The sequence below is a fragment of the Suncus etruscus genome, chromosome 1, assembly GCF_024139225.1.
Source record: "Suncus etruscus isolate mSunEtr1 chromosome 1, mSunEtr1.pri.cur, whole genome shotgun sequence".
NCBI classification, from domain to species: Eukaryota; Metazoa; Chordata; class Mammalia; order Eulipotyphla; family Soricidae; genus Suncus; species Suncus etruscus.
This window is the reverse complement of record NC_064848.1, coordinates 84,717,460-84,737,868: the sequence shown is the minus strand read 5'-3', so window position 1 is coordinate 84,737,868 and position 20,409 is coordinate 84,717,460. Positions and strand designations below refer to the sequence as shown.

General features: G+C 45.5%; 1 protein-coding gene across 1 annotated transcript in view; it reads right to left on the bottom strand.

Annotated features, from left to right (window-relative positions):
* The window catches only part of HSDL2 (hydroxysteroid dehydrogenase like 2), an 85,054-nt gene extending 65,810 nt beyond the window's left edge, over window positions 1-19,244 (bottom strand). Inside the window, exons 1-2 of the mRNA XM_049784696.1 lie at window positions 19,185-19,244; window positions 439-602 (exon numbers count right to left, since the gene is read on the bottom strand). Of these exons, the coding sequence (XP_049640653.1) occupies window positions 439-602; window positions 19,185-19,201 (181 nt within the window). The 5' untranslated portion in view covers window positions 19,202-19,244. The remainder of the gene's footprint in view (window positions 1-438; window positions 603-19,184) is intronic.
* Between the last annotated feature and the right edge of the window lie 1,165 nt (window positions 19,245-20,409).

The window sequence follows — 20,409 nt, the reverse complement described above, 5'->3', positions numbered from 1 at the left end:
GAATTCTCTGGAGCATTTGGGTAACACACAGTGGTGCATAGGGGGCTTCTCCTGACTCTGTGTTAAGTAGTGTCTTTCAGTAATGCTCAGGAGGCTGAGTGCAGTGCTAGGGATCAAACCTGGGTTAGCTACATGCAAAGCAAGCACCTTAATTCCTCTACCGTCTCCCACTCCAACCTACAATTTTTTTTTGTTTTGGGGCGACAGCCAATGGTGTTCAAGGCTTATTCCTAGATCTGTATTTAGGTATCACTCCTGATATGCTCAGGGGACCAGATAAGATGCCAGGAATCAAACCTAGTTTGGGCCTGTGCAAGGCAAATGCACTATCTCTCCAGCCCCAGAAGGAAGTATTACCCTTAAGAGATCATCCAAAGCTCCTGCTAATTCTCTCTGTATTGAAACCCATTTAGAGCATTTCAGAAAATTCGTACTCACTTTCTTCAGCAGCAGTATATATGGTGCCTGGAAGTTTGGGGTGTGCCTGGGTGGTCTTTGCAGCAATAACAATATTTGCTCCATCTTTGGCTGCTTTCAATGCAATTGCTTTGCCAATGCCACGGCTTGCACCTGTGATAAAAATTGTACATCCTGCTAATCTCCTGAAAAAAAAAAATGTGACCTTATTAGAAACCTGGATATTTTACCTATCTTAGTGGTGTACTTTTTTGCCATGTACATGTTTTCTCCTCGATGAAATTGTCTGGGATGCTCGCTCCCTTAGTTAGCAAATAGCTGGAAACTCTACTACTCTCCCACTGCATAGTGACTTCTAAAATGCAATTGGCCACTCTTATTTGCTATTTGGCAAATAAAATTCACTCAAAGGAGAAGTAACATGGAAGAAAGAATTTGAAAAAGAAACTACAGTTTCTTTTTAGAGATGAGAGAACGAAGGGTCAGAAGCAAAAGCAAAGATGAACAAGCCAATGAAAGATAAAGCAGAAGTCCAAGAAGACTGCACATTTACACATCCATAAAAGTCAGTTGGGAGCAAAAAAAAAAAAAAAAAAAGAAATGCCCAAGGCAAGAACACTGCACACAGCAGTGAACTACATGCCAACTACTAACTAGAATTTCTTTCCACAAATTTAAAACACTCCTTTCTATCAGATCATGACTACCTTTGAGAAATGCTGAGTACTCACACCAAAACTGTTCTTTTGGTTTCTTTGCCCTTAGACCTGTGGCATTTTTAACTAGTTCTGTTCTTAGCTGGGCTGAATTTCTCCAAAATTTTTACAGTGCATACATACCACTTAAAAAAATTATTTGAGGGCCCGGAGAGATAGCACAGCAGTGTTTGCCTTGCAAGCAGCTGATCCAGGACCAAAGGTAGTTGGTTCAAATCCCGGTGTCCCATATGGTCCCCCATGCCTGCCAGGAGCTATTTCTGAGCAGACAGTCAAGAGTAACCCCTGAGCATCGCCGAGTGTGGCCCAAAAACCAAAAAAGAAAAATTATTTGAAACCAGAGAAATAGTGTAGCAGGTAAGGCACTTGCCTTGCATGTGGCTGACCTGGGTTTGATCCCTGGCCCTGCCATATGATCCCAAGTTCACTATGTGATCTCTGGATACAGACCCAGAACTAAACCCTGAGCTAAGCTGGATGTGGTCCAAAATCAATCAATCAATCAATCAATCAAACAAATAAACAAACATCATCTACAAGTAAATGATTGTTCATGGAATGTTCATAATAGCTAGAATGGACATGATATAAATGCCCATCAACTGATGAAGACATAATGAGACTTATCCATATAATGAAATCTATTTGAAATGAATGGAAATGAAGTAAAATAAATTAAAAGACTATAAATTACCCCTGATTGGTGCTACATGGATGAACTTTGAAAATTTTAAGTGAAGGTCATCAGTTCCAATAAGTCATGTGTTATGATTCCATCCATCTATATACAATGTCAAGAAGATACTCAGAGCAGTGGGTGCCAAGAGATGCAGTGGGGGTATTGTCAGTTGAAGGCTAGAAAGAAAGATCCACAGGTTGGAGCACATCTTTTTGTTTTGGTTTGGTTTTTTGTTTTAGGCTCACACCCAGTGGTGCTCAGGGACTACACTGCCTTCAGGAATCACTCCTAGTGGTGCTTGGAGAACCATATTGGATGCTATATTGTTCACAGAGTGTAAGGCAAAAGCCCTCCCTGCTATGCGATGGTGCTGGCCTTAGAGCACATCTTTGTAGGAAAAACAGGTTCAATTCCCAGCACCACATGGTTCCACGAGCAATAACAGAAAAACAGCAAAAGGGGGGGGACAAATTGAGCTAACACTGATTTATAACATTATATGGGACTTCTTGGGGGTGGGGGCATGATGAAAAGTTTTTGTTTTTGTTTTGGTTTTGGTTTTTAGTTTTTGGGCCACACCTGGCAGTGCTCAGGGGTTACTCCTGGCTGTCTGTTCAGAAATAGCTCCTGGCAGGCACGGGGGGAACCATATGGGACACCGGGATTCGAACCAACCACCTTTGGTCCTGGATTGGCCGCTTGCAAGGCAAACGCCGCTGTGCTATCTCTCCAGGCCCATGATGAAAAGTTTTTAAAGCTCATTGTGGTGATGGCTGTAACAACTCTGAATATGAGTGCTGGAGTAATAGCACAGCAGTAGGCTGTTTGCCTTGCATGCTGCTGACCCAGAATGAACCAGGGTTCGATCCCCAGCATCCCATATGGTCCCCTAAGCCTAATGGGAGCAATTTCTGAGTGCAGAGTCAGGAGTAACCCCTGAGAGACGTTGGGTGTGTCCCCCAAAATTAAATTAAAATAAAAACTCTGAATATACTAAACGTCACTTCATCTATTTTATCTGGGCTAATGTATGGTGTATGGATTACCGACCACCACACTGTTGAACAAAAGAAGATTGATATGAAGCCGGAGAGACAGCATGGAGGTAGGGCATTTGCCTTGCATGCAGAAGGATGGTGGTTCAAATCCTGCATCCCATTTGGTCCCCCGAGCCTGCCAGGAACGATTTCTGAGGATAGAGCCAGAAGCAACCCCTAAGCACTGCTGGATGTGACCCAAAAACCAAAAACCAAAAAAAAAAAAAAAAAAGAAAAGAAAAGAAGGTTGGTAAAGATCTGAGAACATGATCAGAAACTATTTCTGATCTAGTAGATGTTCTGAAGAGAGATCCCTAAGCCCATTGATTCTTTCCTCTTTCTACTCTATGTAACTATTTATTTAGTTAAGGGGCCAGAGCGATAGCACAGCGGTAAGGCCTTTGCCTTGCACACGGCTGACCCAAGACAGATCCAGGTTTAATTCCCAGAACCCCAGATAGTCCCCCAAGCCTGCCAGGAGCGATTTCTGAACGCAGAGCCAGGAGTAACCCCTGAGTGCTGCCGGGTGTGGCCCTAAAACCAAAAAAAAAAAAAAAAAAATGTATTTAAGTAAACTTTTTACTTAATTGGTATGTGGAAATAATTAAAAAGACCAGGAAGTCTTTTCAAGGGCTGGAACACAAGCTTTGCTTGCTTAATACCTGACAGAGCATGTCCTCATCCCAGAACCGCAGGGTGTAACCCTGGTACCCCCTCCATCAAGCACTGCTGGGCGTGAGCAGTGAATTAACAGGTCTGTGCCACCCACCTAAGTATTGCTCCACTCCTTAGAGTCCCTGGTCCTCACCAAAGGAATCATATATTACAAAATCAGGTTAGCAGAAAGAGAAACCCTTTTTTTTTTTTTTAATTTACTCCGGCAAATTAGGGCCAGAGTGTCTGCCTTGCCCAAGCTAGCCTAGGGATTGTGGTTTGACACCCCCCCCCCCAACCATCCCATAAGGTTCCCCAGGCCAGGAGTGATTTCTGAGCGCATAACTAGGAATAACCTCTGAGTGTCACTGAGTGTGCCGCCCCCCCCCCCCCAAGGCAAATTAAACAGCCTGCCTAAAGAAGGTAAAGAAAGGTTGCAGGTCTGGCTTTCTTTGAAAGTGGATAACTCGGGCCGGGCGGTGGCGCTAAAGGTAAGGTGCCTGCCTTACCTGCGCTAGCCTAGGAGACGGACCGCGGTTCGATCCCCCGGCGTCCCATATGGTCCCCCAAGCCAGGAGCGACTTCTGAGCGCATAGCCAGGAGTAACCCCTGAGCGTTACCGGGTGTGGCCCAAAAAACAAAAAACAAAATTAAAAAAAAAAAAAAAAAAAAAAAAAGAAAGTGGATAACTCCAGTTTAAGCTCAGGCAGTGTAAATGGCCCTCAGTTTACGTACCATCAGAGGTCCCTCATGAGCACAGAGCTAGGAACAACAGTTGCTGAGCACCATGGGGGATTGGTCCAACCCTTTCCCTCCAAAGAGAGGAAAGTAAAAATAACGACAAAGGGGCCCAGAGAGATAGCACAGCAGCGTTTGCCTTGGTTGCTTCGAATCCCAGTGTCCCATATGGTCCCACGTGCCTGCCAGGAGCTATTTCTGAGCAGACAGCCAGGAGTAACCCCTATCGCCGAGTGTGGCCCAAAATCAAAAACAAACAAACAAACAAAAAAAAATAACAAAAAAAAATAACGACAAAGGAAAAAGTAGACAGCAACCTGTGGGGCATGTGGCAGAAGGCGTGTGTGTGTGTGTGTGTGTGTGTGTGTGTGTGTGTGTGTGTGTGTGTGTGTACTTAGAACTTAAAATTTCACCCTAGTTCCATCCCTGGCATCATACATATGATTCCTTGAGCACTGCCATGTATGACCCCAAGCCCAAAAATAAAAAATAAATTAAAAAAAGAAAGTAGAAAAGAGGTGGTGACTATTCTTACTGGACTACAGCAACATACAAAATTCATATAAAATGCCACATGTAATTTCAAGAACAAAATGAAATGAACAGTGTTGTGCCTACTATAAAGAAATAGATGATTAATATCTTGCCTGGAAACTTGACTGTTCCTCTCCACTTGGTTCTACTTTTTCCTCTCCCACCCCACAATTATACTAAATATAATTACTCACTCCCTTTTCTGTATTATTCCTAAAACATGTATAATAAACTCTAAGTAGAACCAGATCTAACCTCTTCCATTTGTTTGAAATTCAAGAGCTAAGAGTGGCTTTTGCAAATGAAAACCACTGATGGTCAGTTTAATGCTGCAGAGTATTAATTTTTTTCTTGCACACAGGTTACTCCTGATTCTACACTCAGGAATCACTCTAGGAGGTGCCCGGGGGACCATATGGGATGGGGGGGGGCAATTTGAATCTGAATCAGCCAGCATATGCAAGGCAACTGCTCTACCTGCTGTACTATCACTCCAGTCCCTGGCAACTAATCTTGAAATAAGACATGATCTGTCTATGATAAACTGAATTTTATCTTTTAAGTGCAATATGGGGGTCCTGACTTCTCTTTGGATTTGACCTTATTTGGAAGCAAGGCTGTTAGGCAATTAGTCAAATAAGGTCACAATGGAATGGGGGTGGTCCTTACTCCAAACAGTGGTGGAGGCTTCTCAAGCAGAGACTAGAGCCACACAGCTATACACATCTAGCTATGGTACCCACACAGTTTTTAGCTATGACACTTGTGGGAGTCACAAATCACATTATGAAGCTTACAAGTAACCAGGAAGTTGGGGATCCAGGTTGAGTGAGTTGTATTTCCCAGTTGAGTAGCCCACGCATATTCTGACTGTAGTGCTCTCAGGTATCTATGCAAGACCCACACATGTTCTCAAGAGGGGTCCTGCTTTCTAGCTGAGGTGCTTACACACTTGTCAAGATCCTGCTGAGACACAAACAGCAATCACAGAGGGTCAAACTCCTAACTGTACTTTTTTTTTGGGGGGGGCACACCTGGAGGCGCTCAGGGATCTATATTTTTTTTGTTTGTTTTGTTTTCGGGTCACATCCAGCTGCACTCAGGGGTTACTCCTGGCGCCCAAGTGGTGGCGCAAGCGGTAGGGCATTTGCCTTACATGCGCTAACCTAGGATGGACCACTGAGCGTCCCATATGGTCCCCCAAGCTAGGAGTGATTTCTGAGCACATAGCCAGGAATAACAACCCCTGAGCGTCACCGGGTGTGGCCCCCCCCACAAGAAAAATCACTCCTGGAAGGCTCAGGGGACATATGGGATGCCAGGGATCAAACTTGGGTTGGTGGCATGCAAGGCAAATGCCCTAATGGCTGTGCTATGACTCTGGCCCCCATAATCATACTTTTATATGACAGATATTACATAAGCCACTGAGGCTTTTGTTTGTTTGAGGGCCACACCTGGCAGTGCTCAGGGCTTCTGACTTTGCTCTTAGGAATTACTCATAGTGGGTTTGGGGAAATGGAAACCAGATCAGCCACATGCAAGGTAAGTGCCTTACTTATTTTTTTTTTTTTTTTTTTTTGGTTTTTGGGCCACACCCGGCGTTGCTCAGGGGTTACTCCTGGCTGTCTGCTCAGAAATAGCTCCTGGCAGGTCCGGGGGACCATATGGGACACCGGGATTCGAACCAACCACCTTTGGTCCTGGATCGGCTGCTTGCAAGGCAAACACCGCTGTGCCATCTCTCCGGGCCCAGTGCCTTACTTATTGAACTATCTCTCCTATTCCAAGCCATTGAGCCAATGTTTCTGGTTTTCTTTTTTTTGTTTGTTTTGTTTTCGGGTCACATCCAGCTGCACTCAGGGGTTACTCCTGGCACTATGCTCAGAAATCGCTCCAGGGACCATATGGGATGCCAGGATTCAAACCACTGACCTTCTGTATACAAGGCAAATGTCCTACCTCCTTGCTATCTCTCCGGCCCCAGTTTTCTACATTTCTATTTTAAACTGTTCATTCTATATGGCACTAGGTTTCAGCAGCCCTGAGAAACAAACACACCAGCTCTCCAGGTCTCAGCAAATAGAATATCATTCTAGGGAACGAGAGATAGTGACAGGTGAGGGGCTTGCCTTTCAGGTGATCAACCCTAGTCTGAACTCTGATTACCCAAATGTCCCCCAAGCCCACCAGAAGTGACCCCTGAGCATGAAGCCAGTAGTAAGCCCTGAGCACCACTCCAGAGCCATAGCACAGCAGTAGGGCGTTTGCCTTGCACACAGCTGACCCAGGACAAACCTAGGTTCAATCCCAGGCATCCCATATGGTTCCCCGAGCCAGGAGCAATTTCTTAGGTCACACTGGGTGTGACCCAAAAACAAAACAAAATAAAAGTTTGTTGATATTTTTCTTTTTTCACAAAACAATGTGATCTACCCACATTGGTACAAATAGCTACACTTACTTTAGCTAATATACAATAGTCCACATATATAATATGTCCACATATATAATATACAATATATATAATAGTCCACATATATAATATACAATAGTCCACATATATAAATATACTAATTCTGCTATGGCTTATGGATTTTTGGCAATGGATTCCAGTTTTTGCTCCTTCCTCTGAAACGATGTTCCTATAAATATTTTCCTACACTTCTTTCAGTCATATGTGCATGAGTTTCTCAGAGCATCTAAATATTGGTGAAACTGCTAAATTATACAACAGTACTATAGACTAATTATGGCTACAAATCTTTTGGCACAGCTTCCATCAAGATAAAGAGAACATATTCCTCCTCCCTTTAAATTTAGGCAATAGAATGTTGTTCTCCTTTCCTTCTTTCTTCTCCTCCTCCTTATTCTGAGATTCTTGTTTTTGTTTTGTTTTTTTTTTTTTGGTTTTTGGGCCACACCCAGCGGTGCTCAGGGGTTACTCCTGGCTGTCTGCTCAGAAATAGCTCCTGGCAGGCACGGGGGACCATATGGGACACCAGGATTCGAACCAACCACCTTTGGTCCTGGATCGGCTGCTTGCAAGGCAAATGCCGCTGTGCTATCTCTCCGGGCCCATTCTGAGATTCTTTTCTTTTTACTTCTTTTTTTTTTTCAGGGAGACACACCTGGCAGCGTTCAGGGGTTACTCCTGGCTCTCTCTGCACTCAGAAATCACTGCTGGCAAGCTCTAGGGACCCTATGGGATGCCAGGAATAGAACCCAAGTTAGCCGCGTGTAAGGCAAACGCCCTATTCTATGGCTCTAATCTCTCTCTGTCTCTCTCTCCCTCTCTCCCTCCCTCTCCCTCTCTCCCTCCCTCTCCCTCTCTCTCTTACTCTCTTTCCCTCTTCCTCTCTTTTTTCTCTCCCCTCTTCTTCTCTCTCTCCCCTCTTCCCCTCTCTCTCCCTCTCCCTCTCTTTCTCTCTCTCCCTCCTTCCCCTTTCTCCCCCCCTTCACCCTCCCCTGTCCTAATGCCATGTGGAAGATATTTTCATCATCAAGCAATTGCAAATTATTGCTTTATTTGTTTTTTTATTATTTGTTTGTTCTTGTGTGACAATCAGGAGTGCTCAGAGATTATACATGGCTCTGCACTAAGGCATCCCTCCAGGAGTGTGTGAAGGACCCTATGGGGTGAAGGGGATTGAACTCAGGTTGGCTGCATGCAAGGAAAAGCCTTACTACTATTCTATTGCTCCAGCCCCTAAATCATTATTTTAAAGCATTCATGTTTGGAATGGTTTGATACTTGGGAATACCTATATATATACTGAAGTTCAAATTTTCCAAATAATGCTAAACCTTAGTCCAAAATGGCTCCTCTTTCTTCAAAGAGCAGTAAGTATGCATCCCACATCACCATGCCGACTTGAGATATTGTTGAAAGGAGGACAACAATAAATCTAGGCCCTAGACATTTTGTACTATATTGGGATGTCATGATCTTACAGATTTTAGAAGAAATGAGTTTAAGAAATACACAGAAGGGCCCGGAGAGATAGCACAGCGGTGTTTGCCTTGTAAGCAGCCAATCCAGGACCTAAGGTGGTTGGTTTGAATCCTGGTGTCCCATATGGTCCCGCGTGCCTGCCAGGAGCTATTTCTGAGCAGACAGCCAGGAGTCACCCCTGAGCACCGCCTGGTGTGGCCCAAAAACCAAAAAAAAAAAAAAAAAAAAAAAACAACTCTAGGGCTAAAGTGATAGTACAGTAGGTAGTGTAGTTGCCTTGTACACAGTCAATCCTGCCTTGTACACAGTCATTCCAGGCTCAATATCCAGTTTCACTTATTTCTGGGCTAACCACTTTCTGCGTATTGAACCAGGAGTAATCCCTGGTCATTTCAAAAATTTTTAGTTAAAAGTGCAGTAGTTGGGGCCGGGTAGGTGGCGCTGGACGTAAGGTGTCTGCCTTGCAAGCGCTAGCCAAGGAAGGACCTCGGTTCGATCCCCCGGCATCCCATATGGTCCCCCCAAGCCAGGGGCGATTTCTGAGCACATAGCCAGGAGTAACCCCTGAGCGTCAAACGGGTGTGGCCCAAAAACCAAAAAAAAAAAAAAAAGTGCAGTAGTTAGTGGAAGAGCAGTTGGTCTGCATGTGCCCAATATCACAAATTTTTTAAAAATTAGGTTAAAGGGGCCTGGAGAGATAGCACAGCAGTGTTTGCCTTGCAAGCAGCCGATCCAGGACCAAAGGTGGTTGGTTCGAATCCCGGTGTCCCATATGGTCCCCCGTGCCTGCCAGGAGCTATTTCTGAGCAGACAGCCAGGAGTAACCCCTGAGCACTGCCGGGTGTGACCCAAAAACTAAAAAAAAAAAAAAAAAAAAAAAAAATTAGGTTAAAGTAATCAATACAAAATACCTACCCTTGGGGAGAAGGGGTGGGGTGACAAAAAGTAAAAAAAATACCTGGGGCCAGAGCAGTGGCGCAAGCGGTAAGGTATCTGCCTTGCATGCACTAGCCTAGGACAAACCGTGGTTGATACCCCGGAGTCCCATATGGTCCCCCAAGCCAGGAGCGATTTCTGAGCACATAGCCAGGAGTAACCCCTGAACATCATCAGTGTGGCCCAAAAACAAAAAAAGAAAAGAAAATACTTACCCTCAATAGTTTTGGTGATATGGGATAGAGCAATAGCACAGTCTTGCATATGGCTGACCCAGGTTCAATCCCCGGCATCCCATATAGTTTCCTGAGCCTGCCAAGAGTAATTGCTGGGGCCCAGAGAGATAGCACAGCGGAGAGATAGCACAGCGGCTTTTGCCTTGCAAGCAGCTGATCCAGGACCAAAGGTGGTTGGTTCGAATCCTGATGTCCCATATGGTCCCCCATGCCTGCCAGGAGCTATTTCTGAGCAGACAGCCAGGAGTCACCCCTGAGCACCGCTGGGTGTGGCCCAAAAAAAACAACAAAAAAAGAGTGATTGCTGAGTGCAGAGTCAAGAGTAACCCCCGAGCACAGCCAGGCATGGTCCCAAAACAAAAACAAACAAAAAAGGTTTGGTTATATGGATGGGCTTGTGAAAGTTTAGTTTTTCTAAAAGAAAAAAAGCTAGAGTCCTGAGACTCAGGCTTGGCCACATAAAAAAGATCCAAGTACAAAGATCTTGCCCATGGCAATGGAGAGAATACTTAGAAACCAACAAGGGGTATGTTTATACTGTTAATAAGACACTATAGGCAACGAATCACTACACAAATACCACTATAAGTAACAAATCTACTAAGTAAATGTCAGGATTTCTTTGTACATCTTTTTGTCTTTAAAATAAATCCCTCTACAAAAATACAGTAAGGTGGAGGGAACATGGGAACACTGGTGAAGGGAAATTGACATTGGTGCTGGTATTGATGCTAGAATATTATATGCCAACTTAAAATTCATTATCAATAACTTTGTAAGTCATCATTTTTAATTAAATAAAATTAGGGGCTGAAGAAATAGTACAATGAGTAGGGTACTTGAATTGCATGTAGCTGACCCAGGTTTAATCTCGGGTTTTCTCCAGCACCTGTAGGAGTAATTCCTAAGCACAGAGTCAGGAGAAAGTCCTGAGCACTGCCAAGTGTGACCACACAACAAAAGGTATACAATAAAACTACTGTTAAAAATTATTTAAATTAGGGGCTGGGCGGTGGCGCTGGAGGTAAGGTGCCTGCCTTGCCTGCGCTAGCCTAGGACGGACCGCGGTTCGATCCCCCGGCGTCCCATATGGTCCCCCAAGAAGCCAGGAGCAACTTCTGAGCGCATAGCCAGGAGTAACCCCTGAGCGTCACAGGGTGTGGCCCAAAAAAAAAATTATTTAAATTAGAGACTGGAGCGATAGCATAGCAGTAGGGCATTTGCCTTGCATGCAGCTGACCCTGGACAGACCCAGGTTCGATCCCCAGCACCCCATATGGTCCCTGAGCCTGCCAGGAGCAATTTCTAAGTGCAGAGCTAGAGTAACCCCTGAGTGCTGCCAGATGTGACCAAAAAAAAAAAAAAAAACCCTATGTATATATATAAATTATTATAATATTTTTAGTAGAAAGGCCACACTTGGGAGTACTCACTCCTGGCCCTGCATTCTGAAATCACTCCTGTTGGGCTCAAGGAACTATAAGGAACACTATATATTGAATTAAATCCAGGTCAGCCACATGCAAGGCAAGCACCTTACCCACTGTACTATCTCTCTTACCCTGGATTATTTTTTTCTATGTTTATTCTATAGGCACAACATAAAATTAAGTTTCATTTTGGGGAGCCATGCACAGTGAAACTCAGAGGTTACTCTTGGATGTATGCTCAGGAATCATTCCTATGTGGGACTTGGGGGACCATATAGGATATTGGGGATCAAACTCATGTTTGGCCAAATGCAAGGCAAATGCCCTATCCAAAGTTCCTTTATTTATGTTGGCATTCAATGTAGTTTAAAAGTAAAAACCTTAGAAGCTGAAACAATAACAGAGAGAAAGGCATCTGCCTTGCATAATGCCAACCTGTATTCATTCATGGTATCCTATATGGTTCCCCAACCCCTTCTAGGAGTGATCCCTAAGCAGGACCAGGAGCAATCCTGAACACCACCAAGTGTGGCCCTAACAAACAAAAAGGTGACAAAGATGACTAGAGCAAACATGTGCAAACAGTGCTCAGCTGCCTGAGCACAAATTTTGCAAACTTTGTATCCAGGCAGCCCAGCTTGATCCCTGACACTAAATGGTTTCCCAGTCGGTTAGGAGTGATTCCTGAGCACCACCAGGTATTATCCCAGTAATAATAATAAATTTTAATTGGGGGGGGTGGGTTGGATCACACCCGGAGGCACTCAGGGGTTACTTCTGGCTTTCACTCAGAAATTGCACCTGGCAGGCTTGAGGGACCATTGGGATGCTGGGAATAGAATCTGGGTCTGTCCTAGGTCAGCCGTGGTAAGGCAAATGCCCTACCACTGTGCTATCACTGTGGCTCCCCACCTTTTTTTTTTTTTTCCAAAACCTTTTATAGAGAGCTGGAGAGACAATATAAAAGGTAGGAGACTTGTTTTGCAGGTGGCCAACAGGGTTTCAATTCCCATAAGCCAGGAGTAATCCTTGAGTAGAGAGCCAGGGATAAGCTCTGAGCACAGCCAGCTGTGGCCCCAAACAAACAAAGCCTTTTTATAGATGTCCATTCAAAGCAATCTGGATTTTCCTTCTTGCCACTTCTTGATAAACAAGCAAACACACACATCTTGTGTTTCTGTAATTTTTCCTTCTTTTAACAATAAAAGTAGTATATAAAACTGAAGCAATTTATCGTGTTAGGTAATGTCCCAACTATTGCTTTAAAAAGCCAAAGGCCTCTGCCTTCAGTTTAGCTGGACTGGATCCCAGTAGGATAAAGGACATGGGGACATCTGAAAGGACTCTTGCTTCAGTCTGAGGCATTGGCAGAAAGGCTGATCAGATAACTTCTCCCCTTACCCTGGGGCTGAGGCCTATACTATAAAGGAGGGCCACTAGCTCTGAAGCATTAAGAGAACATCAGGGAAAAAAAGAGGGAGTGAGAGGGAAAAGGAAAGTATGAAAGACTGAGAAAGAGGAAGAAAGCTACAGAGAAAAGAAGGGAGAGGGAGGCAGAGAAAAAAGAGGGGGAAATGGAGGGGTGAAAGAAGGAAAAGAGAGAAGGGGGAGAAAACTTCCAAACTTCTCAGCATCACTGGGAGATGACTAAAATCTTTCTAACAATTCATTAGAATTCTGGTATCTTAAGAATCTGAAAACAAGAGATGAATGCAACTATTTTAAAAATGAAAATCACTTAAAGAAAGACTGTACTGTAAGGTCTTGGATACTTTGGACCTGAATTTAATTTCATAGGTACCCCATCATGTCAGAAGTGATCCCTAAATGCAGAATCAAAAGCCCTGAGCATTACTGGGTATGACCCAAAAATAAAGATTTTTTTTGTTATTATTTTGGTTTTTGGGCCACACCTGGTGATGCTCAGGGGTTACTCCTAGCTATGCACTCAGAAATCGCTCCTGGCTTGGGGGACCATATGGGACACTGGGGGATTGAACTGTGGTCTGTCCTAGGCTAGTGCAGGCAAGGCAGATGCCTTACCGCTTACATAACCGGTCCGGCCCCAAAAATAAAGATATTATTTTAAAAAAAAAGGGCCAGAGAAATAGTGCAGCAGTAGGGTGTTTGCCTTGCATGCAGCCAATCCAGGACGGATAGTAGTTTGAATCGCTGCATCCCATATGGCCCCCGCGCCTGCTAGGAGCAAATACCGAGCACAGAGCCAGAAGTAACTCCTGAGAGTCGCTGAGTGTGACCCCCCCCAAAAAAAAAAAAAAACAGAAATAACTACACTGGGATATGGCACATGCCTGTTACCTGTGAGGTCAGAGATTCTATCCCTTCTATCTGCAGGGCTCCCAAGAAAACCAAGAGAACAAATAACAATAAAAACCTAATCAGCCATTCTGAAGCTCATTGGGAAAAATAAACTCCAAAACAGCCAGGAAATTTCTGGAAAATAATTCAGCCAAAACAAAAACTAGTATTTCCCTCCACCCCCAGATACGAAAACATTTTAAGAAAACTAAAGCAATTAAAATACCACAGTACTAGGTCAGAGAGGTAGTACAGTGGATAGAGTACGTTGTTGATATGTATGTCGCTGACCCAGGTTCAATCTCCAGAAGCACATTGCATAGAGCCAGGAATAAAACCAAATCACCAATGGTGTGAGCCACCTAACAAAAAATAGCTTAGGGGCCCGGAGAGATAGCACAGCTGTGTTTGCCTTGCAAGCAGCCGATCCAGGACCAAAGGTGGTTGGTTCCAACGAATCCCGGTGTCCCATATGGTCCCCTGTGCCTGCCAGGAGCTATTTCTGAGCAGACAGCCAGGAGTAACCCCTGAGCACCACCGGATGTGGCCCAAAAAACAAACAAACAAAAAAAAAATAGCTTAGAAATGATGTTAAGAACAGGCCAAAGTAATGGATTAGAAAAGCCAGAAAGGGGACCAGAGAGATAGCATGGAGGTAAGGCATTTGCCTTTCATGCAGAAAGTCAGTGGTTTGAATCCCGGCATCCCAAATGGTCCTCTGAGCATAGAGCCAGAAGTAACCCCTGAGCGCCGCCAGGTGTGACCCAAAAACAAAAAAAAAAAAAGAAAAAGAAAGAAAAGCCAGAAAGACCACTAAAATATAAAAAAAAAATTGAATATATAATAAAGGTGGAATTTCTTTTTTTCTATTTGGTTTTTGGGCCACACCCAGCAATGCTCAGAAATTGCTCCTGGCAGGCACTGGGGACTATATGGGATGATGGGATTTGAACCACCACTGGCCCTGGGTCAACCACTTGCAAGGCAAAGGCTTTATCACTATGCTATCTCACCGGCCCCAAGGTGAAATTTCTTTTTTCTTTTTTGTTTTTTTGGGTCACACTCGGCAGTGCTCAGGGGTTACTCCTGGCTCTATAATCAGAAATTGCCCCCAGCAGGCTTGAGGGACCATATGGAATGCCAGGATTTGAACCACTGTCCTTCTGCATGCAAGGCAAATGCCTTACCTCCATGCTATCTCTCCAGCCCCAAGGTGGAATTTCTTATTTTTTATTTTTTTTTTTGTTTTTTGGGCCACACCCGGAGGTGCTCAGAGGTTACTCCTGGCTGTGCTCAGAAATAGCTCCTGGCAGGCACGGGGACCATATGGGACACCAGGATTCGAACCAACCACCTTTGGTCCTGGATCGGCTGCTTGCAAGACAAACACCACTGTGCTATCTCTCCGGGCCCAAGGTGGAATTTCTTAACAGAAAGGACAAGTTCATCTGAGCCAGCCAAACCAAATGAAGTGAGCTTCAAACTCACTTCTAATACATAAAAAGTGTGCAAATATCTCATCTTGTGACTGAAAACTGCAGGAAAAAAACACAAAACCCATATAATGAGAATATTGATTTGTTTAAAATATTTTTAAGATAGCCTTCTATATTGTCATAGAAACAAGCGGTAGGGCATTTGCCTTGTACACGCTAACCTAGGTCAAACAGCGGTTTGATCCCCCAGCATCCCATATGATCCCCCAAGCCAGGAGCAATTTCTGAGGGAATAACTAGGAGTAACCCCTGAGCGTCACTGGGTATGGCCCAAAAACCAAAATAAAATAAAGGAAACAAAAAGATTTATTCAATTTTTTTGTTTTGATTTTTGGGGGCCACAACCATTTGACGCTCAGGGGTTAATCCTGGCTATGCGCTCAGAAATTGTTGCTGGTTGGGGGGAACCATATGAGACACCAGGAGATCGAACTGCTGTCCGTCCTAGGCTATCGCTTGCAAGACAGACACCTTTCCTCTGGCACCACTGCTCCGGCCTCAGATTTATAAAATTTTTTAACTGACACAATAAAAACACAATTTGAGGGATTAGAAAAGATACTAAAACGGTTAAGGTGCTTCCTTTGCATACAACAGACACTGATTTGATCTCAGCACCATAGACAGTTTCTTTGAACACCACTAGGTGTGGCCAAACTCACACCCTTAAAGATCGAAAAAGTATTTTTTTTGTATGAGAAACAACAAAAAAGTCAATATGAAGATAAAAAGCAAAAAAAATTTTTTTTGGTTTGGGGCCACACCCTGTGGTGCTCAGGGGTTACTCCTGGCTCTGCGCTCAGAAATCACTCCTGGCTTGGAGAAACATATGGGATGCCAGAAACGAACCACTGTTCATCATAGGTTGTTCATCATAGGTTGGCCGTGTGCAAGGCAAATGGCCTACCACTGTGCTACCACTCCAGTCCCAAAAAGCAAAGGTTTTATTTTTTTTTTTTTTTAGTTCTTGGGCCACACCCGGTGACACTCAGGGGTTACTCCTGGCTATGTGCTCAGAAATCGCTCCTGGCTTAGGGTACCATATGGGATGCCGAGGGATCAAAATGCAGTCCATCCTAGGCTAATGCAGGCACTTACCTTACCACTTGCGCCTTACCACTTGCGCCACCGCTCTGGCCCAAAAAAGCAAATATTTTTTAACACATGATACTGAATGAATCCCTCCACCAATGTTCCCCAGGTGCAGTTATTTTAGATTGACCCTTATTGATCCAAGTTTTTTTTGTTTGTTTGTATTTTTTTGTTTTGGGGGGGCCACACCCAGCGGTGCTCAGGGGTTACTCCTGGCTATCTGCTCAGAAATAGCTCCCGGCAGGCATGGGGGACCATATGGCATGCCGAGATTCGAACCAACCACCTTAGGTCCTGGGTGGGATGCTTGCAAGGCAAATGCCTGCTGTGCTATCTCTCCTGCCCAATCCTAGGTTTCTTAATCCCATTTGCCTTTGTGTTGTAAGGAACAATAGTAATTAAGTTTGTTTGTGCTTGCAAGAGGGAAACTGAGGACAGGGGTAGAGGGCAGGAAACACTGGTGGTGGAATTGGTGTTTAAACATTCAGTGCCTGAAATGACTGTATTTGAACAACTTGGTAACCCACAGTATACAATTAAAAAAAAACACTCAGATTTCTCAACTCCTGTTATTTTAGGAGACATCATTCTGTGTTGTAGGAGACTATCCTGTGCACTACAGTTATCAGCACCCCTGGGCTCTCCCTACTTAAGATGCCAGAAGCCCTCCTTGTAATGTGGCAATCAGAAATGTTCCCAGATAATTCTAACAATCCTGTGGGGGCGGCGTCAAAATTTCTCGTTTAGAAGGGCTGGTTTAAATGTATTTTAGGTGATGTCAATTACTATTGGCTCTGTGCTGACCCTGGCAAAGTTCAGGAGACCATATGAGATGTAGGGGAATGAGCCCAGCTGGCCACATCCAAGGCAAGCACCTTACCCACTGTATTTCTCTGCTCTGGTCTACGTTAAATATATATATATATATATATATATATATATATGTATATGTAAATATATACATATATATTGGGGGCACTAAGAGGTTACTACTGGCTCTGTGCTCAGAAATCGCGCCTGGCAGACTCGCGGCACCATAAGACATGCAGGGAATTGAACCCAGTCCGTCCCAGGTTGACCATGTGCAAGGCAAACGCCCTACCACTGTGCTATCTCTCCAACCCATAAATATATTTTAAAAGATCTTCATCCTCAGAATACAAATTCAAAGTGTACTTACTAAATTTTATAAGTTTTCTCAATATTTTTATTATTAAAACAAAAATTTCTATTATCAAGCCTATTGTCATTTGTCAATTTGCAGGATTAAGAAACACCTTTGGGTGGTTTAACTGGTTGAGCACATCCTTTGCATATAGGAGATCCTGGTTGATCCAAGTCACTTCAAGACTCCACATGCTCTGCTGGGATGACCTACAGCACATAACCAGGAATAGCTCCTGAGTACTAAGGTAAAGACCAAGATACAAAAAAAGAGGAGAAAAAAAAAAAAAAAAAAAAGAAACAACCGTTCTTAGGAAGTACAACCTTTTTGAAAGGCTGTATCAGTTATCGAAAAAATTGGGTGGCCCACACACCTAAAGTTATTGATGGTGTTCAGAGGTCACTTGTGTGTGTGCTCTAAGGTTTTACTCCTGGTGGTGTTTGGTCCATGGGACGTGGAGGGTTGAACCCAGGTCAGCCGTGAGCAAGGAAAACACCCTATCCACTATACTACCTAACCACTCTGGCCCCAGCAGCTATCAAAATTAGAGTGCACATATTTTTATACATATTTCTTTTTGCTGCAGCAGGTTTGCTTCCAGAAATTCATCATCATATATAGCTGATGCTCAAAAACATGCAAACAGGTGAATAGAAGGATAATTACTGCAGCAAAGAAGGAAACAGAAAACTAGAAATGAACTGATGTTCAATGATAAAGAAGTGGTTGCATAAATCACAATTTATCTGTCCAATACAAAGTAAAAAGGAGAACTACATTATTAATTTTTTTTTTTTTTTTTTTTTGGTTTTTGGGCCACACCCGCGTTGCTCAGGGGTTACTCCTGGCTGTCTGCTCAGAAATAGCTCCTGGCAGGCACGGGGGACCATATGGGACACCGGGATTCGAACCAACCACCTTAGGTCCTGGATCCGCTGCTTGCAAGGCAAACGCGGCTGTGCTATCTCTCCGGGCCCACATTATGAATTTTTTAAATGGAATGTTTAGAAGTACAAAATGTTTCTGAATTGCAAACTTATGAGACTGTGGATACTAACTCTTGACCCTTGGTCCATATTTGGTCACAGAATTAGGCTTTAGACAAATTAAAGCATGAACAGACAGGTTTCTGTAACACTCCGCTCAATACCCATCCTTTCGAGAAACACAGCAGTTGAGAGGGGCAAAGAGGTTCCAAGAATGCAAGTTTCTGTCGCAGGTGGGAAAAGTTCTGAAGACTGGTTGCACAACAGGGCGAACATACTTAGCCAGATCCAACTGCCTGGTGCGTGCATTCCACCACAAGTCACACCTTTGTAGCAGCCCCCCGAGACACCACACATGAAGACTACTGTGTTCCTGGCCTTCAAATCGCCCTTTAAAACATCCCACGACTTGATCGCTCCCGAACCCCCGAGCATTCCGAGTCAGCGCGTCTCGCAGCGAGTGACCTTTCCCCTGGAACTTTCGCTCTTCCCCCAGAGCGTGACCAGCGCCTGTGCCAACCCCAAGGCGCGGGGGGCTAGGGCACCCTGAGGTGCAGTGGGGGAGGCGCAGAAACACACCCCAGATTCGCTGTCGCGGGAAGAAGAGTCGGTACACGCTCCCCACCTTGAACTCCACCCCGGGGTGACTCCGGGCGCGGAGAGGCGGCTTTGGGGGAACGCCGCGTCCTGCAAGGAGGCGCCTCCCTCCCAGCGCCCGGGAAGCCCGACCCTCCGCCCGACCCCACCGAGCCGAGCCTTCAGCCCGTGCTCCCAGCGGGGCCCCAAGCCCTTACCCGGTGTTGGGTAGCATGGCTTCCGCAGATCGGAGCCGGCGGCCAGAACAGCGCCAAGGAGTGGGGGTGCAGCGCGCACCGCAGCTCCGCGCCCTCATGGAGCCCCGCCCCGGACTCCGCCTTTCCCAGGCCGCGCCCCGAGGCCGCAGCAGCGGGCGGTCGCCGAGTGCGCCTGCGCGCAGCCCTCGGGCCTACCGGAACTCGCTCGCCGCTCGCCACGCCCACAGACACGCCCATCGCCACGCCCCGGCTCCGCCCCCCGCTTTCGCGAGGGTCACGGGAACAATCGGTCCCGGGCGCGTCGGCCACTGCTACGTTCATCCTAAAGGGGCCCGGGTCCGGCGGGAGGGTCCGCTGCGGGATCTGAGGCTTTTTTTGTTTGGGGGCCACACCCAGTGACGCTCAGGGGTTCCTCCTGGCTATGCGCTCAGAAATCGCTCCTGGCTTGGGGGGACCCTATGGGATGCCGGGGGATGAACCGCTCGCGCCACCGCTCGGCCCCTGAGGCTTCTAATGACTGTCGGTGTCAACTTGGCGACGTCCTGGCGAGGGAGGGAGGGAGGGAGGGAGGGAGGGAGACCGGGCCGCAGGTGGTGCGAGCTTAGTTTTCCAGGGTTGGGACAGAATGTCGAGGTCCTCAGGACTAAAGAGACTGTGCTGGCGCCGGTGTACGTCCTCTTCCCTGTAGGACAAGCCCTGGGTGGGTCTGTCCTCTACTATGCGTGGCTAGTGTCGTTGACAGTTCAATTGTGATTCATGATCCCGTCTTATTTCAAAATAGGGGCCCCAGAGCAGAGCCAGAAGGAAAGACTGAGTGGAGGAGAAACACAAACATAAAATGATACGGGTCAGGGTCAGGGGTCAAGCGGTCTCAGGGGCACTGGTGGAGATTTAAAAAAGAACAAAAAAGGACAACTAAATATCCAAGCCAAAGAGTGACAACACTGGAATCAAGAGACCCAAACTTTTTTTTTTTTGGGGGGGGGCCACACCCGGCGGTGCTCAGGGGTTACTCCTGGCTGTCTGCTCAGAAATAGCTCCTGACAGGCACGGGGTACCATATGGGACACCGGGATTCGAACCAACCACCTTTGGTCCTGGATCGGTTGCTTGCAAGGCAAACGCCGCTGTGCTATCTCTCCGGGCCCCATGAGACCCAAACTTTTAACAATCTAATGGGCCTATTATACTGACCGGCTGGGAGTGGGATGAGACAAAGGATGGT